Genomic DNA, 23,040 nt, shown 5'->3' with positions numbered 1-23,040 from the left:
CAAAGGCACATTAGCAGGGAATTGGATTGGAAGTGGAGCAGCTGGGACATGAACTGGTGCCCACATGGGATGCTGGTGACATAGGTGGCAGCTCACACTGCTGTGCCACAGCACCGGCCCCCCAGTGGTGGCTCTTTAAAGCCCCTTGTCAGCTTTCTTCCAGCTGGTTGTGCTTCCCAAGCTCTTTCTATTGCCTCCCTGCTTTTTCTTTAATTTGTGTTTCATGGACCATTTGAGATAGTTTTACTTAGACACTCATCTTCCTGACTTTGTGGAGCTCCCAGCCTCCTCTGCCTTTTCTCACTCATGCTGGCCCATCATTGCTGATGTTTTCTACAACTGCATCATGGGGAATCCCTCTAAGCCTTTAGGGCCACATTAAGGATGGGGATTTCCTTGGGAGGTCTGTACTGTGAACCTGAGGCATGATTGGTTCTGCATAATTTCACTGAATAATGCATTGTAATTATCTCTAGTGAGCATTTTCTCCCTTTTAATTGTACACATGGTTAGACAAAGGTCATTAGAAGGACGATGTTGTGGCACAGTGAGATAAGCCTCTGTCTGTTCGAGTTCCAGCTGCTCCACTTCCAATCCAGCTCCCTGCTGATATGCCTGGGAAAGCAGCGGAGGATGGCCAAGTGCTTGGGCCCCGGCACCCTTGTGGGAGACTCAGAAGAAGCTCCTGACTCCTGGCTTCAGATTGGCTCAGATCCAGCCATTGTGGCTATTTGGGGAGTGAACCAACAGAAGGAAGACCTCTCTCTCTATTTCAATTTTTCTCTCTCTCTCTATTTCTATTTCTCTCTCTCTCTCTGTCTCACCCTCTGTCTCTGTAACTCTGCCTTTCAAAGAAATAAAGTAGATCTTTAAAAAAAGAAAAAGACCATTGGATAGCCTTTTGTTCTAGAATTCTAAGATGGCACATTTCCAGGACAGTGGGATAGAGAGACTGTACACAAACAAGAAAAGACAGGTTACATTACATGAAGGTCAGTAAACATGCAGAAGTGATGAAACAACAAATAGTGGAGCTGGAAGAGATGTAAACCACAGGAATAGTCCAGGAAAGGAAAGAAAAAGTATCAGTAGTAAAATAAAGGGAAATTTAAAGAGTTGTTTTACAAGGTATTATGGATTTATGATCAAGAGTTTTTTACAGGATATAAGCAGATTCATGATTTCCCAAGGATAATTAAAAGATCTTCACAGTTATGTAAAAGAGAATTAATTTAGTAACCTGATATTCTGTTATAGTTTGGTGCTAAAAATCCACAGGCCTCAAACTCTGGTTTAAAACTCTTTCCTGAATTGGGCATTTGGTGTAGCAGTTAAGATACACAGTTTTTTTTAACTTTTATTTAATAAATATAAATTTCCAAAGTACAACTTTTGGATTAAAGTGGCTTTTTCTCCCCATAACTTCCCTACCACCCACAACCATCCCATCTCCCATCCCATTCTTCATTAAGATTCACTTTCAATTATCTTTATATATAGAAGATCTACTTAGTATTTACTAAGTAAAGATTTCAACAGTTTGCACCCACACAGACAACAAAGTATAGAGTACTGTTTGAGTAGTAGTTTTACCGTTAATTCACATAGTACAACACATTAAGGACAGAGGTCCTACATGGGGAGTAAGTGCACAGTGACTCCTGTTGTTAACATTTGACACTCTTATTTATGACATCAGTAATTACCCGAGGCTCTTGTCATGAGCTGGCAAGGCTATGGAAGCCTCTCAAGTTCACCAACTCTAATCTTATTTAGACAAGGCCATAATCAAAATGGAAGTTCTCTCCTCCCTTCAGGGAAAGGTACCTCCTTCTTTGATGGCTCGTTCTTTCCAACTGGGATCTCACTCACAGAGATCTTTCATTTAGGTCTTTTTTTTTTTTTTTTTTTTTTTTTGCCACAGAAGACACACATCTTAACTGTGTGTATTCATTTGAGTGCCAGCTCTGCTTCTAGTTCCAGCTTCCTGGTAATGCACACTCTGGGGGGTAACAGGTTATGGCTCAAGTACTTGGATCCCTGCTACCCACCTGGGAGACTTGGATTGCATTCTGGGCTTTGGCATGGCCATTTCAGGCATTTGGGGAATCAACCAGCTGTCAAAAATCAATCTCTTTCTCTCTCAAGTATGATGAAAATAAATAAAGTTTTAAAAATAAGTAAATAGGCCGGCGCCGCGGCTCACTAGGCTAATCCTCCGCCTTGCGGCGCCGGCACAACGCGTTCTAGTCCCGGTCGGGGCGCCGGATTCTGTCCCGGTTGCCCCTCTTCCAGGCCAGCTCTCTGCTGTGGCCAGGGAGTGCAGTGGAGGATGGCCCAAGTGCTTGGGCCCTGCATTGGATCAGCGCAGTGCGCGGACCGCGGCGGCCATTGGAGGGTGAACCAACGGCAAAGGGAAGACCTTTCTCTCTGTCTCTCTCACTGTCCACTCTGCCTGTCAAAAAATAAATAAAAAATAAAATAAAATAAGTAAATAAAAATACAGCTATTTGCTATCTTCATGCTAGGATGGTTGGGGCCTGTGCTGTGGTGCAGTGGGTTAAGCCACTGCCTGCAGTACCAGCATCCCATATGGGCACCAGTTCAAGTCCTGGCTGCTCCACTTCTGATCCAGTTCCCCGCTGATGTGCCTCTGAAAGCAGCAGAAGATGGCACAAGTCGTTGTGGCCCTGCACCCATGTGGGAGATCCAGAAGAAACTCCTGGCTTCTGGCTTTGTGAACCAGCAGATGAAAGATCTCTCTCTCCCTCTCTCTCTCTGTAATACTGCTTTTCAAGTAAAATAAATCAATCTTTTAAAAAAAATGCTAAGGTGGTTATAAGAACTCTTCTAGGGTCTGGCACTGTGGCATGATGGGTTAAGCCACCGCCTGCAGTGCTGGCATCATTTTTGGGTGCTGGTTCGAGTCCCAGCTGCTCCACTTCTGATCCAGCTCCCTGCTAATGCACCTGGGAAAGCAGTGGAAGATGGCCTGGGTGCTTGGGTCCCTGTGCCCACATGAAAGACCCAGAGAAGGCTCCTGACTCCTGGCTTTGGATTGCCCAGCTCTAGCCGTTGCATCCATTTGGGGAGTTGCCTCTGCCTCTGCCTCTGCCTGTCTGTAACTGTGCCTTTCAAATAAATAAATAAATAAATCTTTAAAAAAAAAATCTGTTCTATAAACTTTCCTTCAAGAGGTCAGAGGGTAAATGTGAAGATTCCAAACAAGGGTGTAGTCTTGTCTTTGTCCTCTGACTTCCTGGTTCTAGGGTAAGCAGTACCTATGCTTCTCTTCTTTGCATTCTTTTTTTTCAAAGGTTTATTTTATTTATTTGAAAGAGTTACAGAGAGAGGTAGAGACACACAGACACACAGAGAGAGAGAGAGAGAGAGAGAGGTCTTCCATCCACTGGTTTACTTTCCAAATGGCTGCAATGGCCAGAGCCGAGTTGATCCAAAGCCAGGAGCTTCTTCCGGGTCTCCCATGGGGGTGCAGGGCCCCAAGGACTTGGGCCATCTTCCACTGCTTTCCAGGCCATTAGCAGGGAGCTGGATTGTAAGTGGAGCAGCCGGGACATGAACCAGTGCCCATTTAGGATGCTAGCACTGCAGGCTGAGGCTTTAACCCACTGTGCCACAGCTCCTGACCCATTGCTTGCATTCTTTTTTTTTTTTTTTTAAGATTTATTTATTTATTTGAAAGGTAGAGTTACACAGAGAGAGAAGGAGAGAGAGAGAGAGAGAGAGAGAGAGAGAGAGAGAGAAAGTCCTCCATTCCCTGGTTCACTCCCCCAGACGGCTGCAACAGCCAGAGCTGCACTGATCTGAAGCCAGGAGCCTCTTCCAGATCTCCCACTTGGGTGCAAGGGCCTAAGGACCTGGGCCATCTTCCACTGCTTTCCCAGACCACAGCAGAGAGCTGGATTGGAAGTGGAACAATCGGGACTCAAACTGGTGCCCATATGGGATGCTGGCACTGCAGGCAACAGTGGCTCTACCTGCTAAGCCACAGCGCAGGCCCCTGTTTGCATTCTTTAAATGTATGTTTATTTAGTGTGAGTCATCACTGAGAGACTGCAGACTTTTACCCTTCCTTGCAGACCTAACTGGTTTCACAGTGTATTGCTTTTCTGAGGACTGAGGCAACTCCCTGGCAAGGGCCTGCTCTGCGTGGAGGATGGGCAGGTTGCATTGCCAGTGAATACCTGTACCTCCATTTTGTATTATTTCACGACGGGTTGGTTTATGGCCCACTCATGGGTCTTTCTGATACTGTTTTGATTGTACTATGGGTCTTTGGGTTTATTTGGGAAGTCTCAGAGAGAGCAGGGAAATGAAAAGATAAAACTCAACTCAATGTTGTCTCTCAGTTTGAGATCGCCTATTTAAATTTCTCATTTGGAGAGTATGTAGATGATGTTTAATCATGCTGTAAATTCTCAAGAGGAGTTATTGTTTTTATTTAAGAAATTGCCATGCAGGTCTTCTGAGGAGGGAACCAGAGAGGCCTAGAAGGTCACAGCTGGAAAAGACAATGCAGAGAGACCATGTGGTGCCACATCTTTCCACCTAACCCAAGAAAACTGGGGACAGGAGCTAAAGTGAATCTGCTCAAGGCAGTACACCCAGTGATTAGCAGAGTGGGGACTGGATCTGTCTTCTTTGCTCCCAGATAAAAACACCACATTTAGACAGGGTCTTTTTCTTATTACTTGGTCATATGTAATCATATGTAGACATTACAACAGGATAAAGACAACATGTACTTGACACTAGTGAAATATTAATGTTTAGTATTATGTTTATAGAAGATGATGTTTAATTTTTTACCTAAGGTACAAGCCCATAAATTTTAAATTTTCTCATTTCTCAGCTGACTGACTTTTAGCAATCTTCAAACACCAACAACAGAGTATTGTACTCATCAGCCTACATATTGAGAGAGTTTTGGACCTTTCATTGTGTTTTGCTGTTGTTATACTAAGCTTTGGCATCTAACTAGAAAGAACAAGTATTTGCAGAGTAGCGTTAGGCATTTGTGCGAAGGAAAAAAGGCAAGAGTTGAGTTATGGCAACATTTAGCCTTATTTTCTGGTTATTAGATTATAATTTATTAGTCTACCATTGCTGAAGTCTGGTTGGTTATTTCCATAATAAAATAATGTATATTATGTTACTTGTTAATATAGATATAATAATTAATAATTATATGTAATCATATTACATATAATTATGTTATAATAGTATTTATTATATACTATATAAAATATAATTATAGTTTATAATTATAATATAAATTTGTGAAAATAAACATAAATGAAACATAATTATAATTTGTTAATGATAGTGAAATGTTATGTTATCTAATAATAATAAGACATATTATTGTACATAATATAATAAAATTATTCCAATATGCTGAGGAAGCCTTTCTTTTTTATCATGAAGTTATTTTAAATTTCTATTATTTGAGTGCAATAAAATATTGTAAAAACTTTTCATTTTAATTTTTATGTCAAAATAAATTTTCAAGTTGGAGCTAGAATTTTCCACTTTAAAGTGCAGATGACAAAAATGTGGAGAAACTACCCTGTTGATGGCTGGGTCCCTCATTACTTCTAATTTGCTTTACTCCCTGTCATTTCTAGCGCCCCACTGGCCACTGCAGGTTTCCCAAGTGGGAAGCAGAGCAGGAAATGGACCAGCTGAAGACCCAGGTAGCACGCCTACAGGCAGACATGCGAGGCATTGTTTCTGGGCTGCAGCTCAAACTGAACTCCAGTGGCAACTCGGACCACTCCTTTGTGGAACTCAGGATGGAAGTGAGTTTCTTCTTTTATTTCTGCTTTAAGCAAACTGTAAAGCCTCACCTGGACAGATGAAACAAACCGCTGTTTCTTGGAACACAGGAAAGCTAAATAACGAGATTTCAGTGTAGCTAAGATTAGCTGATGCTCATTTTCTAAGTGTAATATAATGCTCGCAGGGGTTATCATAGCTGAAATGGAAAAAAACATTACCTTTTTGACAAAAGATGCAGCCCCCCCCCCCCCAATATGTTCTGGACAGTTTCATGACCTATAAAAGCCAAAAGCAAAATATAAGAGCATGGACTTTCTTTTTTTTTCAAACCAGTTCTCAAAACCATGTTTAGCATTACATTTAAGGTGAGCAGAATTGTGATCCAGTGCAATAATCTAGTGGCTTTTAAACACTTTTTCAAAGAGCCCGCTGTTCAAACAAACTTCTATGAGGAACCATAAAAATAAGAGGGGGAGGCAAGGGGTGGAGCTGCTCTAGTTACAGGCTGTGGGGACATCTTGACTTTTCCCTTCAACAGTAGCTACTCAGGGACCTCTGAGAACTGGTTTGAGGCCAGAGCTCACAGATTTAAATTGCTGCACAGGCCAAAGTGAAGTCAGCAAGCGGGGTGGTGTGTGCTGATTCCTAAGCACTCGGGAAGCATCTGCCATGACTGTAGCTGGTGTACAGCAGTCCTGTTAAAGAGCAACATAGGAGTGGCATTTGGCACAGCACTTATGAGGCCACTTGAGGTGCCCCCATCCCATACTGGAATGCCTGGGTTCAAGTCCTGGCTTCACTTCCAATTCTGGCTTCCTGACAGTGCACACCCTAGAAGGCAGCAGGTAGCGTTCAAGTACTTGGGTCACTGCCACCCACACGGGAAACCCAGACTGAGTTCCAGCCTCCTGGCTTCAGCCTGGCTAGACATAGCTATTGCAGGCATGTGGGGAGTGAACCAGTGGATGGGAGCTCTGTCTTTCTTTCTGTCTCTGTCACTCTGCTTTTCAAATAAAAGAGAAAGAAAAGGGGAAAAAGGACAAAACAGGTAGATAAACCATCTAAGGGCTTCTCATTTTGGACCACTAAAAAACATTAGATGATGAGGGAGAAAACACACACAAGGATAAAATCTTTTGTCATTTTAACTTTATTACATTACACATCTGACACAGGAAAAGAGATTACCTGTGTTCCTGAAAGAAAGAAATGTACTTTGTAGATACGCCAGGGGCTGTGGAGAACAACTTGCAAAATAGCTAAACTGCTGGATGTTTCTATAATATTAGTGTGCGACATTCTTTACTTTCTGATTCATTTGTTTCTTTAAAGATTCAGAAGGTTGGAAATGGCTCCTAATAACCTTTTTATCCATGCTCTCTAATACATTTTAGATGCATTAATAGGGGCCAGAATCAAGATAGAAATAAAAGGAATTAAAATACCAATTGAAAGCATATTTTGTCACAGTCCCCTTTCTGCAAATTACCAAAGATTACTGAAACAGAAATTTGAACAAAGAGGTTTAACCTTCTGCAAATAACTTGACAGAATTCAGGGAGCCCAAGCACTGTGTCAAAGGTTTCCAAATGAAACTGTTGCTTTCAGGGGTCACAGATGAGTGACAGTTACTATTAGTGTAAACAATGTTTTGCTTACTTTGCTTCTTCTGTGAATGGAAAACATTGCCCCAAATTTAGGAAGAATATATCCAAAACACCTAGAAGCCATCTTTTACAGTTTTTATTGTCCGTGTTAGCTTAGTGAAATACAAAAGCCTTTCACATCCTATAAACATCTGCATGGTCCTTCAGTGGCTCACAGTGCGTACAAATTTCCAGCGAGAGACAGCTTGGCAAAGACAGTGTTTTGTGAATCTCACTCAGAGACAACTGCCCCCTTTTCAGCTTTGCTCTAGCAGTTTTAGGAGTTTGCATCTTAAAAGACTGTACAAGAAACGTATGTGGAGTTGTCACTATCTGTGTGGCCTTAATCTAGGGAAAGAGGGGAACTGCCAAGGAGAGAGGCTTTCATGTTGATGGAGCCAGGTTGAGTGTGTTCAACAACATGCCTTAGCCCAGATATTTATAATCCTGCATATGTGTGTGTTGGGGTTGGTGGGGCAGACAGGAGAACATTTCTACTTTGTTTGAATGCTTCAGTGTTATTAGCATTCCACAAATAAATGTTTGTTTGCATATCATCAAAGTTCTTAATCTTCTGTTTTTTTTTGTTTTTTTTTTTTTTGGACAAAGAATTTGTCTTGCAGACAGGTTACATTAAATCCCTTTCATTTCTGCTTTTACAGGAAGCAGAAGCAAATGGGACAGTAAAAGAAATCAAGAATAAGAATAGTCCCGGGCCCACAAGAACGGACTCCATTAAAACGTATGTGAAGAAAGACTAGGACTGTCAGGCAGGCAGACTGGGAATCCTGGTGACTCTGCGCTTGTGGCTGGGGGTCCAAGTGGCAGGCTGAAAAGTAACTTCTTTCTAATTTGTATCAGGCTCTTTCAAGGATATTGGGTTTGACTGGATTTTAAGTTTGTAGCCAAACTAGCAGAATCCGTGGGCTTTGTCCAGTAGCAGGTTAAGCCTTCACGTGGATGCCCGCATTCCATATCAGAGTTGCTGGATTGAGTCCTGGCAACTCTGCTTCCAGTCTCGCTTCCTCTTAGTGCACCCTGGGAGGCAGCAATGGCATTCCTGATCCTGACTTCTGCCTGGCCCAGCCCCGGCTGTTCTATGTGGGATTTTGGAAGTGAACCAGATGAAAGATCAGTCTTTCTCTCTCTTTCTGTCTGTTTCCCCACTCCCTCCTTACTCTCTTTGGTGTTCTGCCTTTCAGGTAAATGAAAATGAATAAACATTTTTTTAAAAAGCCAGTATTAAAAATAATGTTTGGTGCCTTTTTAGGCTGATACTGACTATTAGTGTTTCATCTCCATCACATGAGAAGTTAAAACAAACTTGTTCTCACTCTGAAGAAGCAATTTGTTCCTAATCAAAAGACCCCATTTGCTAATTTGTTTACCAGGGCCGTTTGACCTGGACTAGACTTGCTAGCTTCTGCAAGTGAGAAATTTCCATTTCCCTGTCCTGTCGTAATTACAAGCTAGGGTGACCAATATTGAATGATATCTCTAACAGTATTGTTAGTAATCTCAATCACTGTGGGTGTTTCTTGAAAATACTTGGGTATTTTATTTGTAGAATCTAAGGTTTACCTGTTGATACTAGGAAATAGACATGTTAAATAAAGAGGGCGATGTTAGAGGAGCTGAGCCCTTAAACCTCTTGACCCTGCAGGTTGTAACACCCAAAGCAGGCAATTAGCTTATCTTCTGTAAGCAGGTTACTTCTGTATTAGTCCCTTTAAGTGACTGTTGTCTGAAAATCTCTCTTCCTTCATAGACTTCTGACACCTTTTTCTATAGCTTGCTGAATGTACATAGAAAATGACTTATAAAACATGAAAAAAAAATTGTCTCCTGTTAACATTTCCAAGCGCTTGTGTAAAGGAAAAAATAAACATTAGATAATATTCTTTCATCAAACAGGCAGTTGATGTAAAAGAAAGTTATTCCTTTTTTACTTAAAATTGTTTATACGTTTCCCCAAATTACTTTTTTTTAATATGAAAAGACTTTCCTGGAAGTACCAGGAAGAAAAAAAAGTCTTGTTCGAAATTTTCAAGCCACTTTCTCCTAATTTATATCCACATGCAGAGACTGCTTCCTCTTTTAAACCACACTTTCATATTTTGAGTACTCTGCTTGTGAATGCTGTAGAGTCCGAGATGGGTTTCTCGATTTGGAGTCCTGGAAACTGAGATTTAATCCTGACTATTTGTGAGATAGGTGAACTTGAGAAGGCTGCTGAAAAACTAGCTGCTCTTTGCTTGGTCAAAGCCATCTTGAATGATTTGTTATTACAGTGGTAGCCCTGGTTCTGTTTGCTTGTCATTGAAATATCTCTTGATTTAATCAGACTTTGAAATGGAGGAAGAATGATGGCGTACTAATAGTGCCTACATTTTTTTTTTTTTTTGCTGTAATTATTTGAAATCAAAAGTTGAAAAGGCTTGCTTCTTTTGGTTTTTGTCCAGATGGATATAGGCCAGTGATCTGGATACATGGCCTGTACAGTCCCCCTAGAGACCAGATCTCTAGAAAGCCCAGCAACTCTGCTGAACTGCATCCGTGGGCTTTGTGCTGTGGTGCTGTGTACACAATAACCATTTAGCAAAGTGAGGACAGAGGTGTGAGGCCAGCCTTTCTGGAGTCTCACAGTATGCATACCTTCCTTAGGAAGCATGCAGGAGTCTATGGCCATACCACCTGAAGACGCCCCATCTCATCTGGTCTTGAAAGCTACGTAGGGTCGGGCCTGGTTACTACTTGGATGGGAGAAAGCATGCAAGAGCTTGGTACTGGGCGACAGGGAGGAAGAGGTGTCACAGGATCGGCTGTCTTGGTTAGTAGATGAGAGTTGACTGGAGAATGTTCTAGAAGGAAATTCCTTTAAGTTGGTCCCAACTATATTAAGCTACTCTATTCTTAGACTCTGGCATTTTTATTTTCTCATGAAATCCTTTCAACCTTTGTATTGAATGTAGCGGTGTTGTTTTAATGTAGGGGCTAATCTACAGAATTTGCCAGGAATTATTTGGAATTTAAGGAATTAACTGTGAGCCAATTCCTGCTTTGCATAAAAGAAGGAACCCAGAGGTAGAAAGACTTGAAATTGTACTCAAGGAAGCCAAAGAAAGGTATGAAATAGCTTACCTTGAAATATGCATACATTATACTCACAGCTTTATTGAAACTAGTTAAGATGTACCCAATTCATCCATTTAAACTATACAATTTAATGTTTTTAAATATTCACATGATTGTGTAACCATTACCATAATGCAGTCTTATTTATTTTTTAAAAAAATTGTAAGTAATTATTTGCAAGGCAGAGCTATAGAGAGAGAGGGAGAGACAGAGGTCTTCCATCTGCGGTTCACTCGCCCAATGTCTATAACAGTCCGTCTGGGGCAGGCCAAAGCCAAAAGCCAGGAACTCCACCCTGGTCTCCCAAAAGAATGGCAGAGGCCCACGATCTTGGGCTATCAACTACTGTTCTCCCATGGACATTAGCAGGGAGCTGGATCAGAAGCAAAACAGCCAGAACTCAAACTGGTACCCTAATATGGGATGATGGCATCTCAAGAACAGCTTAACCTGCTGTTCTGCAGTGCCAGCACAATATAATTTTAGAATACTTCTCACCAGCAAATATGAAATTTAAAACCCATTAGCATATACTACCTTCTCTTTCTTTAAACCTGCTTTCTATCTCTATGCATTTGTCCACTCTGAACATTTTATGTAAAGGCAATCACAGATACGTGGTCTTCTGTGACTTCTTTCACTTTGCAGGCTTTTGAGGTTCATTCACAGTGCAACCAATACTTCATTCCCTTTCACTGCTGAATTATATTCCATTGTATATGGATATAAAGCAGTTTTGTATATCCATTCATCAGTTTTGAATACTTAGGTTGTTCCTACTTTGCCTATTATGAGTAATTCTGTTATGGACATTTGTATACAAATTTTGCTTGGACATATGTTTTTCATCTTTGGGTATACATCTAAGAATAGGATTCCTGGGCCATATAATTTTATATTTAATATGTTGAGTTGTCTTTTTCTTCCTGAGTTATAAGAGTTCATTTTATATTCTAGATGTAAGCCCCTTATTAAAATAAATGATTTGCAGATATTTTCTCCCATTCAATGGGTTCTCTTTTCACTTTCTTTTTTTATTTAATGAAGGCATTTTTACATAGATACAGCTTTAGGAATACAGTAGTTCTTTCCCCCATGCCCCCCACTCCGCTCCCATCCCACCTCCCATTCCCTCTCCCATCTCTTTCTTCATTATGGTTCATTTTTAGTATGACTTTATATACAGAGGACCAACTCCATGCTAATCATAGATTCCAACAATTTGCCCCCACGCCCACACACAACATATAGAGTACAGTTTGGGGAGAGAATTTGCAGTCGATTCTCATATTGCAATTCAATAGGGACAGAGATCCTACCTGGGGAGCAAGTGCACAGTGACTACTGTTGTTCCTTTAACAATTAACACTTTTTTTATGACGTCAGTGATCATCTGAGGCTCTTGTTGTGGGCTGCCAGGGCTATGGAGGCCTTTTGTGACCATATACTCCATCAGTATTTGGACACAACCATAAACAAAGTTGATGTTCTCTTCTCCCTTCAGAGAAGAGTGTATCCTTCTTTGATGACCCTTCCTTTCCTCTGAGGTCTCACAGAGGTCCTCCGTGTAGGGTTGTTTTTTTTTTTTTTTTTTTCCCACAGAATCTTGTCTTTCCATGCCTGAAATGCTCTTGCAGGCCTTTCAGCCTAACCAGGAAGCCTTATGTGTTGATTCTGAGGTCAGAGTGTTATTTACTGTGAAAGTCATTCTAGGAGTCTGCTGTGTGGACTGCTTCCCATGTTGGTCCTTCCTTCCTTTTTAATTCTATTATTTTACTGGGTACTTGATGTTATTTATATCATCCCTTTTAAACTTAGACCAGTCTATCTGTTGCCTTTAACATTTAATATGATCATTGTAACAGTGAAGATGGTGTTTATACCACTGATTCTTATGGGTTTGGAGCCCCATGATTAGTTCTTAGGCTGTACCCTGGAGGTAAGTCTATATGCCTGTATGCAGAACTAGACTGTTTTACAGTTTTAGACTACCTCCTCCATCTCTTATTCCCTCACTTGTTTTTAACTGGGATTTTTTCCAATTGCCTTAAAATACATATAATTAACTCTGTGTAACATAGAGAGTTCAGCATATTGTGTGAAGTAGAGAGATGAGAGAGAGAGGAAGACAACAGAGAAAAACAACAACAAAACAAAACAAAAAGGATATACACAGTAAAGAGTAACAATGGTTAACTGTCTCTCAACAATCAGGTCAAGGATTCTTGAGACATTGGTTCTAAAAGTGACTATTTCACTTCTATAGCTTTCATTTTAGCTGTGCTATTAATTCTCCCAAATCAGGGAGAACATATGGTGTTTATCTCCTTGGGACTGGGTTATTTCACTAAGTATGCAGTTTTCCAGCTTGCTCCATTTTGTTGTAAAGGACCAGATTTCATCCTTTTTTACTGCTGTGTAGTATTCCATACTGTACATATCCCATAATTTCTTTATCCAGTCTGGTTGATGGACATTTAGGTTGCTTCCATGTCTTAGCTATTGTGAATTGAGCTGTAATAAACATGGAGGTGCAGATAGTTCTTTTGTTTACTGATTTCATTTCCCATGGGTAAATTCCCAGTAGTGAAATGGCTGGGTCATACGGTAGGTCTATATTCAGGTTTTTGAGGTATCTCCAGACTGTTTTCCATAGTGGCTTTACCAGTTTACATTCCCACCAACAGTGGGATAGAGTGCCCTTTTTCCCATATCCTCTCCAGCATTTGTTATTTGTTGATTTCTGTATGAGGGCCACTCTTAACTGGGGTGAGGTGAAACCTCATTGTGGTTTTAATTTGCATTTCCCTGATGGCCAGAGATCCTGAACATTTTTTCATGTGTCTGTTGGCCATCTGGATTTCCTCTTTTGAAAAAGATCTGTTAAGGTCCTTGGTCCATCTTTTTATTGGGTTGTTTGTTTTGTTGCTGTGGAGTTTCTTGATCATTTTATAGATTCTGGTTGTTAATCCCTTATCAGTTGTGTAGTTTGCAAATAATTTATCCCATTCTGTCAGTTGCCTCTTCAATTTCCTGACTGTTTCTTTTGCGGTACAGAAACTTCTCAATTTGAGGTAATCCCATTTGTTCATTTTGGCTTTGACTACCTGTACCTCTGGGGTCTTTTTCAGGAATTCTTTGCCTGTTCAAATGTCTTTAAGGGTTTCCCCTATGCTCTTGATTAATTTGATGGTGTCGTGGTGTAGATTTAGGTCTTTAATCCATGTTGAGTGGATTTTGTATATGGTGTAAGATAGGGGTCTTGTTTCACACTTCGACATGTGGACATCCAGTTTTCCCAGCACCATTTGTTGAAGAGGCTGTCCCTGTTCCAGGAGTTGATTTTATCTCCTTTGTCGAATATGAGTTTGTTGTAGATGTTTGGATTGATTTCCGGTGTTTCTATTCTGTTCCATTGGTTTATCCATGTTTTTGTACCAGTACCAGGCTGTTTTGATTATAACTGCCCTGTAGTATGTCTTGAAATCTAGAATTGTGATGCCTCCGGCTTTGTTTTTATTGTATAGGATTGCTTTAGCTATTTGTGGTCTCCTGTTCCTCCATATGAATTTCAGCATCATTTTATCTAGATCTGTGAAGAATGTCTTTGGTATTTTGATTGGTATTGCATTTAACCTGTAAATTGCTTTTGGAAGAATGGGCATTTTGATGATATTAATTCTTCCAATCCATGAACATGGCAGATTTTTTCCATTTTTTGTGTCTTCTTCTATTTCTTTCTTTAATATTTTGTAATTTTTATCATACAGCTCTTTGACATCCTTGGTTAAATTTATTCCAAGGTACTTAATTGTTATTGTGGCTATTGTGAATGGGATTGATCTTAGAAGCTCAATCTCAGTGTTGGCATTGTCTGTGTATACAAAGGCTGTTGATTTCTGTGCATTGACTTTGTATCCTGCTGCTTTACCAAACTCTTCTATGAGTTCCAATAGTCTCTTGGAGGAGTCTTTTGGATCCCCTATATATAGAATCATGTCATCTGAAAATAGGGATAGTTTGACTTCCTCCTTTCCCATTTGTATCCCTTTAATTTCTTTTTCTTGCCTGGTGGCTCTGGCTAAAACTTCTAGGACTATGTTGAATAGCAATGGTGAGAGTGGGCATCCCTGTCTGGTGCCAGTTTTCAATGAAAATGCCTCCAACTTTTCCCCATTGAATATAATGCTGGCCATGGGTTTGTCATAAATTGCCTTAATTGTGTTGAGGAATGTTCCTTCTAAACTCAATTTGCTTAGAGTTTTCATCATGAAAGGGTGTTGTATTTTGTCAAATGCTTTCTCTGCATCTATTGAGATAATCATATGATTTTTGTTTCTCAATTTGTTAATGTGATATATGACATTGATTGATTTTTGAATATTGAACCATCCCTGCATACCAGGGATAAATCCCACTTGGTCAGGGTGAATGATCTTTCTGATGTGTAGTTGGATTCGGTTGGCCAGGATTTTGTTGAGTATTTTTGCATCTATGTTCATCAGGCTCTTTACTTTCTTGATGGCATTGTTTGTGGCAGAAAATTATTTTTATTTTGATATAATCCAATTTATCTCTTTTCTTTTGTCACTTATATTTTTGGTGATATATTTAAGAAACCATTGTCTAACCCAAGGTCATGAAGATTCACTCCTGTGTTTTTTCTTAAGTATTTCATTTTTATCTCTTAAATTTAAATCTGTGGTTAACTTTGAGTTCGTTTTTGTGTATGGTATGATACAGAAGGCAACATCATTAACTTGGAGTTCTGTCCCATTGCCCTATATGTCTGTCCTTTTGTTGATACCGCACTGTGTTGATTACTAAAGCTTTAAATAAGGAAGTGTGATTCTTCCAACATTTTTCTTTATTTTCAAGACAGTATAGCCATTCTGGGTACTTTGCTATTCCCTTTGTTATTCAGAAATTTGCTAATTTCTAGAAAAAGAAACAGCTGTGATTTTGTTAGGAATTGCATTGAATCTGTAGGTCACTTTGAAGCATATTGCCATTTTAACTATCTGGATCCATGAATATGGGATGCCTTTCCAATTATTTATGCCTTATTTAATTTCTTTCAATGATGTTTTAGAGTTTTAGTGTACAGATATTGTGCTTTTTTGTTAAATTTATTTATATTTAAGATTTATTTATATATTTGAAAGGCAGAATTACAAAAAGCCAGAGGCAGAGAGAGAGAGGTCTTCCATCTGCTGGTTCACTCCTCAAATGGCTGCAATGGCTGACACTGGGCCAGCCCGAAGCCAGGAGCCAGGAGCTTCTTCCAGGTCTCCCATGTGGGTACAGGGGCCCAAGGTGTTGTGCCATCTTCTACTGCTTTCCTAGGCTGTAACAGATAGCTGGATTGGAAGTGGAGCAGCCAGGACTTGAACTGGTGTCCATATGGGATGCCAGCTCTGCAGGCAGCGCTTTACCTGCTGTGCCACAGAGCTGGCCCCTATTAAATTTATTTCTGAATATTCTACTCTCTTTGATGCTATTGTAAATGAAATTGGTTTCTTAATTTCATCTTTAGATTATAGATTATAGATTATCATGCAGAAATGGAAGACACCTCTCTCTCTCTCTCTCTCTCTCTCTCTGCCTCTCCTCTCTTTGTGTAACTCTGACTTTCCAATAAAATAAATAAATCTTTAAAAAAACAAATTGGGAAGGAAGAAGTGAAACTATCTCTATTTGCAGATGATATGGTTATATATATAGGGGATCCAAAAGACTCCATTGAGAGACTATTGAAACTCACAGAAGAGTTAGGTACAGTAGCAGGATATAAAATCACTACACAAAAGTCAACAGCCTTTGTATACACAGACAATGCCAATGTTGAGATTGAGCTTCTAAGATCAATCCCATTCACAGTAGCTACAAAAAAATCAAATACCTTGGAATAAATTTAACCAAGGATGTCAAAGATCTCTAAGATGAGAATTACAAAACATTAAAGAAAGAAATAGAAGCTGATACCAAAAAATTGTAAAATCTTCCATATTAATGGAATGGAAGAATCCATATCATCAGATTCTTCCAAAAGTAATTTACAGATTCAATGAGATACCAATCAAAATACCAAAGACATTCTTCTAAGATCTAGAAAAGATGATGTTCAAATTCATATAGAGGCACAGAAGACCTTGAATAACTACAACAATCTTACACAACAAAAACAAAGCTGGAAGCATCACAATACCATATTTCAAGACATACTACATGGGGCCAGCGCCGTGGCTCACTTGGTTAATCTTATGCCTGTGGCGCCAGCATGCCATATGGGCACTGGGTTCTAGTCTTGGTTGCTCCTCTTCCAGTCCAGCTCTCTGCTGTGGCCTGGGAGGGCAGTGGAGGATCGCCTAAGTGCTTGGGCTCCTGCACACACATGGGAGACCAGGAGGAAGCACCTGGCTCCTGGCTTCAGACTGGTGTAGCTCCGGCCATAGTGGCTATTTGGGGACTGAACCAGTGGAAGGAAGACCTTTCTCTCTGTCTCTCTCTCACACTGTGTATTACTCTACCTGTCAAATAAAAAAAAAAAAAAAGACATACTACAAACAGTTATAATCAAAACAGCCTGGTACTGGTACAAAAATAAATGGATAGACCAATGAACAGAATAGAAATGCCATAAATCAATCCAAACATCTACAACCAACTTAATATTTGACCAAGGAGCTAAAACCAATCCCTGGAGCAAGGACAGTTTCTTCAACAAATGGTGCTGTGAAAATTGTATTTCCACGTGCAGAAGTATGACGCAAGACCCCCTACCTTACACCTTACACAAAAATCCACTCAAAATGGATTAAAGATCTAAATCTACCACTGACCCCATCAAATTATTAGAGAAAATTGGGGAAACCCTGCAAGATATTGGCATAGGCAAAGAGTTCTTGGAAAAGACCCCAGAGTCACAGGCAGTCAAAGCCAAAATTAAAAATGGGATTATATCAAATTGAGAAGTTTCTGTCCTGCAAAAGAAACAGTCAGGAAAGTGAAGAGGCAACCAACAGAATGGGAGAAATTATTTGCAAACTATGCAGCTGATAAAGGATTAATAATCAGAATATACAAAGAGATCAAGAAACTCCACAACAACAAAACAAATAACCCAGTTAAGAGATGGGCAAAATACTTAAACAGACTTTTTTCAAAAGAGGAAATCCAAATGACCAACAGACACATGAAAAAATGTTCAGGATCACTAGCCATAAGGGAAATGCAAATCAAAACCACAATGAGGTTTCACTTCACCCCGGTTAGAATGGCGTTCATACAGAAATCAATAAACAGCAAATGCTGGCGAATCTGGCAAATTGGCAAATGCTGGCAAGGATCTCTGTGAGTGAGACCTCAGTGGAAAGAAGTGGCCAACAAAGAAGGATGTACTTTTCTCTAAAGGGAGGAGAGAACTTCCACTTTGCTTAGGGCCTTTTCCAAATACTGACAGAGTTTGTGGACTCTAAAGGCTTTCAAGGTCTAGGCAGCTCATTTCAAGAGCCTCAGGTGGTCACTGACGTCATACTAAGAGTGTTAAGGGGCGGGCGCCGTGGCTCACTAGGTTAATCCTCTGCCTGCAGCACCAGCATCCCATATGGGCACCAGGTTGTAGTCCCAGTTGCTCCTCTTCTGGTCCAGCTCTCTGCTGTGGCTCGGGAGGGCAATGGAGGATGGCCCAAGTGCTTGGGCCCTGCACCTGCGTGGGATACCAGGAGGAAGCACCTGGCTCCTGGCTTCAGATCAGTGCAGTGCCGGTCATGGCGGCCATTGGGGGTGGGGGGTGAACCAACAGAAGGAAGACCTTTCTCTATCTCTCTCTCTCTCTCTCTCTCTCTCTCTCTCTCTTTCTCACTGTCTATAACTCTACCTGTCAAAAAAAAAAAAAAAACACATAAAAGTGTTAATTGCTAAATTAACAACAGGAGTCACTGCATTAACTCCCCTGCAGGACCTCTGTCCTCGATGAGTTGTATTATGAGAGTCAACTGTAACGCCAGTTCTGTGTGTGTGTGTGTGTGTGTGTGCAAATTGTTGAAATCTTTACTTAGTATAGAGTTGGTCTTCTGTGTACAAAGTTCATTGAAAATGAATCTTAAATGAGAATGGGACTAGCAAGAGGAGAGGGAGGAAGCCAGAGGGGTGGGAGTGTGGGTGGGAGGGCTGGTATGGTGGGAAGAATCACTATATTCTTAAAGCTGTACTTATAAAATTTGTATTACTTAAAAGGTAAATTAAAAAATAAAAATAACTAGTGATTTTTATATTTGTTCAGCTGCAACATAATGCTATTATAAGCAAAATCATTTAGACTACACTTTGAGGTAAAAATTTATCTATCTCATCAAATTGTTCTGAACTCAGTAAGTTCTATTTATGAGTGTGATTTTTAGAAATTCAAAATTATAAGATATTTTGAATATAAGATATGGGAGAGGTTGTATAATAGTTTTAGGGTTCTGATGATTGGAACATTAAATAAAAAATATTCTATGGCATAATTAATTCTATTAGACATTAAAAATGCATTCTTAACCGAAACTATAGGACTTTAAGAAGCCCTTTGAATTTCTAACAGTTTGAATTTTTCACTATTGGAAGATCTATTTCTAAAATACAAAGCATAAGTTAAAGCTATTTTTTAAAAAAGATATATTCATTTGTTTGAAAGGCAAAGTTACAGAGAGGCAGAGGCAGAAATAAAGAGAGAGAAAGATCCTCCATCTGCTGGTTCACTCCCCAAATGGCCATAATGGCCAGAGCTGAGCTGATCCAAAGCTAGGAACCAGGAACATCAACCAGGTCCCCCACCTGGGTATAGGGACCCAAGTACTTGAGTCATCCTCCACTGCTTTCCCAGGCAAATAAGCAGAGACCTGGATCACAAATGGACCAGCTAGGACTCAATCCGGTGCCCATGTGTGATGCAGGGCTGCAGGCAGCAGCTTTACCTGCTATGCTATAGCCTTGGCCCCAACAGTCGCGTTTTTATGCACCAGTAATGCTCTTCTGAAAAGAAAATCAAGAAAGAAATTCCATTCATAATAGCTGTAAAAATTTAAATATTTAGGAATAAATTTAACCAAAGAAGTAAAAAATCCCTATAATGAAAATTGTCTGCTAATAATAAAAGGAATCACCAAGGACACAGAAAGAAGAAAGATATTTTTTGTGGATTGGAAGAATAATATTGTTAAAATATCCATCCTATCTAAAGCAATCTATAGATTCAATGCAATACCCATCAAAATACCAATGGCATTCTTTACAGAATTGTTTTAAAATCCTAAAATTCATATGGGATCACAAACAAACCAGAATAGCCAAAGAGATTCTGAGAAGAAAGAAAGAAAGAATAAAAAATCAGAGAAAGAATAAAAGAGAAAGAAAAGGACCAGCAAGCTGGAGTCATCACAATACCTGATGTCAAAGCATACCACAAAGCTATAGTAATTAAAACAGCATGGTACTGGCATAAAAACCAACACATAGATCAGTGGAACAGAATAGAGAACCCAGGAGTTAAGCCATGTATGTACAGCCAACTGATTTTTTACAGAGGTGCCAAGAACATACACTGAAGAAAGGACAGTCTTTTTGATAAATGGTGCTGACAAAACTGGACACATCTATGAAGAAGAATGAAAGTAGGGGCCAGCACTGTGGCATAGTAGGCTAAGCCTCTGCCCGCAGCACCAGCATCCCATATGGGTGCTTCATTTCTTTGTTTTGTTTAATCAGAGACTTGTAAACTTTGATGAATCCTAAAAGTCTTTCCCTCTGTGCTGATTAAAAAAAAAAAAAAAAGAGATTTATTTATGTAATTGATAGTTACAGAGAGAGATCTTCCATCTGTTTACTCAATCCCCAAATGGCCACACTAACTGAGGCTGGGCTAGGCTGAAGCCAGGAGCCTTGAACCCCATCCAGGTCTCCCACAAGGGTGCAGCTGTCCAAGCACTGGGGCCACCTTCCACTGCTTTCCCACACATACTAGCAGGGAGCTGGATCGGAAGTGGAGCAGCCAGTACTTGAACTGGTGCATATATGAGATGCCAGTATCACAGGTGGCAGCTTAACCTGCTACACCATGATGCTGGCCCTTGAAGTTTTATAAATGGGACATATACACTCATCGGACACACATGTGTCTGCATTTGTGTGTATACACACACACAAATTTTTACATTTCTGGATACTTGAAGATAGGCAATGTACAAGATGAGTTACTTCTTTTACCTGTGTGCATGTTTATCTTTTCAGTCAATCCTTGCCCATTTATGAGGAAAAACAAAACCAGTGCTAATATAAATAATATAGATTTAAAAATCCTTGATCTTTTATCCAAATTTTGAACATTGTTCTTTTTAGTGCTTTTTTTCCTGAAGCCAAAGAAAAAGTGACTTTTCTGCGTTCTGATTTTTCAGAGTTTCCAGTTTTGAAAAGAGAGCAAATGACCGTTCTGAGTCTGAGACCCAGACAGAGGGGAGCATGCAAAAGGAGAATGAAGAGGAGAAAGGCACAGAGAGTGTGGGTACTCAGATTGCACAACTCCTGTTCCCCCCTCAGTGGGTATAAGAATAGGATTTCAGCTGGATTTGAGTCTTACCATGCATGATTTATTTATTGATTTATTTAATTATTTATTTATTTGAGGCAGAGAGAGAGAAAGAAGCACTTCCATCGGTTAGTTTACTCCCTAAATGCCCACAACAGTTAGGGCTGGGTCAGGCTGAAGCCAGGAACCTGGAACTCAATCCAGATCTCCCACATGGGTTGCAGAGACTCAGGTACTTTAGCTATCACCGGTTGCCTCCCAAGGTGTGCTTCAGTAGGAAGCTGGATCAGAAGTGTAGGCAGGATTCAAAACCAGGACTCCAGTATGGGATGTGGGCATCCCAAGCAGCATCTTAATCACTGCACCAAACACCTGCCCCTGTTGTGTGTTTAGAATTATGGAACCCATATTAATGTTGACTATTTTTCCCCTATTTCTGAGTCCTGGCTTGAATTTCACTCAGAGTCATTTGTAATGATAATGGACTCCTGCTCCTTGTCAATGTTCTGTGAAATCACTCCTATCTCTCTTCTTTACCAATTACCTCTTCTAAATTCTTGAGTAAGCCAACTAGATAAAAAAAAGAATTTTGTCTGCTTTATGGTGAGGTCATTTGAAGAGATAACTCAGAAATGTGAAATAGAATTGAGAGATTTTGATTCCATCCCAGTACTATTTGAATAAAAAACAGTTTCAAAGATAAAGGTTCAAGTATATTCAGAGTTCCATGGGAACTCAGAGCCATGCCTTTGAGCCCACAGAGTCATAAGCAAAGGAAAATTGAAGCCATGAAGTTATGATAGCCACAGTTGCCCATGCGAAAAGTATTTACATAAAATACTCATTTTAGCTAATGTATGTACTCAACAAGTATGTCTATCGAATGCCTGCTGTATACTATGCAGGGGGCTGAGTCCTCTACTTTCAAGAGATGGTGAACATCTAGAAAACTGCAGTGCAGAGACTACCAGCAAGTAGTAGTTCATTTTAGACCCTGTTACCTAAAATGAACTTAAACCAATAATAAAAAACCATTGAGACTTCCAAGCATTGTAAAACTCACTTACAGAGTTACAGAGATGCCGGGAGAAAAGCTATACATGCAATGAAAATAGTTGAGTAAACAAGAAACATCAGGCAGCAAGGAAATACGTGCCGAGTTGTTATGTCATCTGTGACCACCTAAACCATGAGTAGGGTTAATTTTAATAGTGATAAAATCATTTTCACAGTATATCCAAACTGATTGGTTAATACACTTTTGGGAAGTAGAACTATGTCCAAAACGTTTCTTCTCATTTAAGGTATTTGAAATATCATTTGTCAAAGCTGAACTAATTCACCCATCAGTTTTAAATGGCTACTAATTATTTCTCACAAAGCTGTTTGTTCATCTCTGGAATTCATGCCTTTGGAATTTCCTGTATGATAGGTTGGCAATGAAGTGGAAATGTTGAACCTTCAGGTGACATCCCTGTTTAAGGAGCTTCAGGAGGCTCATACAAAACTCAGTGAAGCTGAGCTGATGAAGAAGCGACTTCAGGAAAAGTAAGAATGACAGATCAGTTTCATCCTCCTTAGAAAAATACATATTGCAAAGTATTTCACTAGATAAAGCTATTGGTTTTTTTTACTATTACTAAAAGAGAAATAGTTAAAATATGCATTCAGAAAACACTAATGTATAGGTTAATATTTAAGCAAAATCCTTGTGTGGAAATAGTGATGGGGGGCTTTGATTCTGCTGTTTAGGGGCATTTGTTAAGTGTATTAGCCTACGTAAGACCTACACAGAGCTGCAAGTCCGATTTCCCTGTGACTGACAGAACTGATGTGACCAAACATAAAAGAAAGCTGAAAATAGCAAAAAGAACTTGAGTAAGGTTGTTT

The 23,040-nt window shown here is 39.9% G+C and overlaps 1 protein-coding gene across 15 annotated transcripts in view; it reads left to right on the top strand.

The window, feature by feature from the left end:
• The window catches only part of OPTN (optineurin), a 70,164-nt gene that overhangs the window by 8,821 nt on the left and 38,303 nt on the right, over positions 1-23,040 (top strand). For all 15 annotated transcript variants that reach the window (XM_070055701.1, XM_070055696.1, XM_070055698.1 and 12 more), the window contains exons 4-7: positions 5,649-5,822; positions 8,111-8,190; positions 21,020-21,122; positions 22,583-22,698. In XM_070055701.1, coding sequence (XP_069911802.1) covers positions 5,649-5,822; positions 8,111-8,190; positions 21,020-21,122; positions 22,583-22,698 — 473 coding nt within the window. The remainder of the gene's footprint in view (positions 1-5,648; positions 5,823-8,110; positions 8,191-21,019; positions 21,123-22,582; positions 22,699-23,040) is intronic.

The sequence above is a fragment of the Oryctolagus cuniculus genome, chromosome 13 (genome assembly GCF_964237555.1).
Source record: "Oryctolagus cuniculus chromosome 13, mOryCun1.1, whole genome shotgun sequence".
In the NCBI taxonomy this organism is placed as follows: Eukaryota; Metazoa; Chordata; class Mammalia; order Lagomorpha; family Leporidae; genus Oryctolagus; species Oryctolagus cuniculus.
This window is presented reverse-complemented; position numbering and strand designations above follow the sequence as displayed.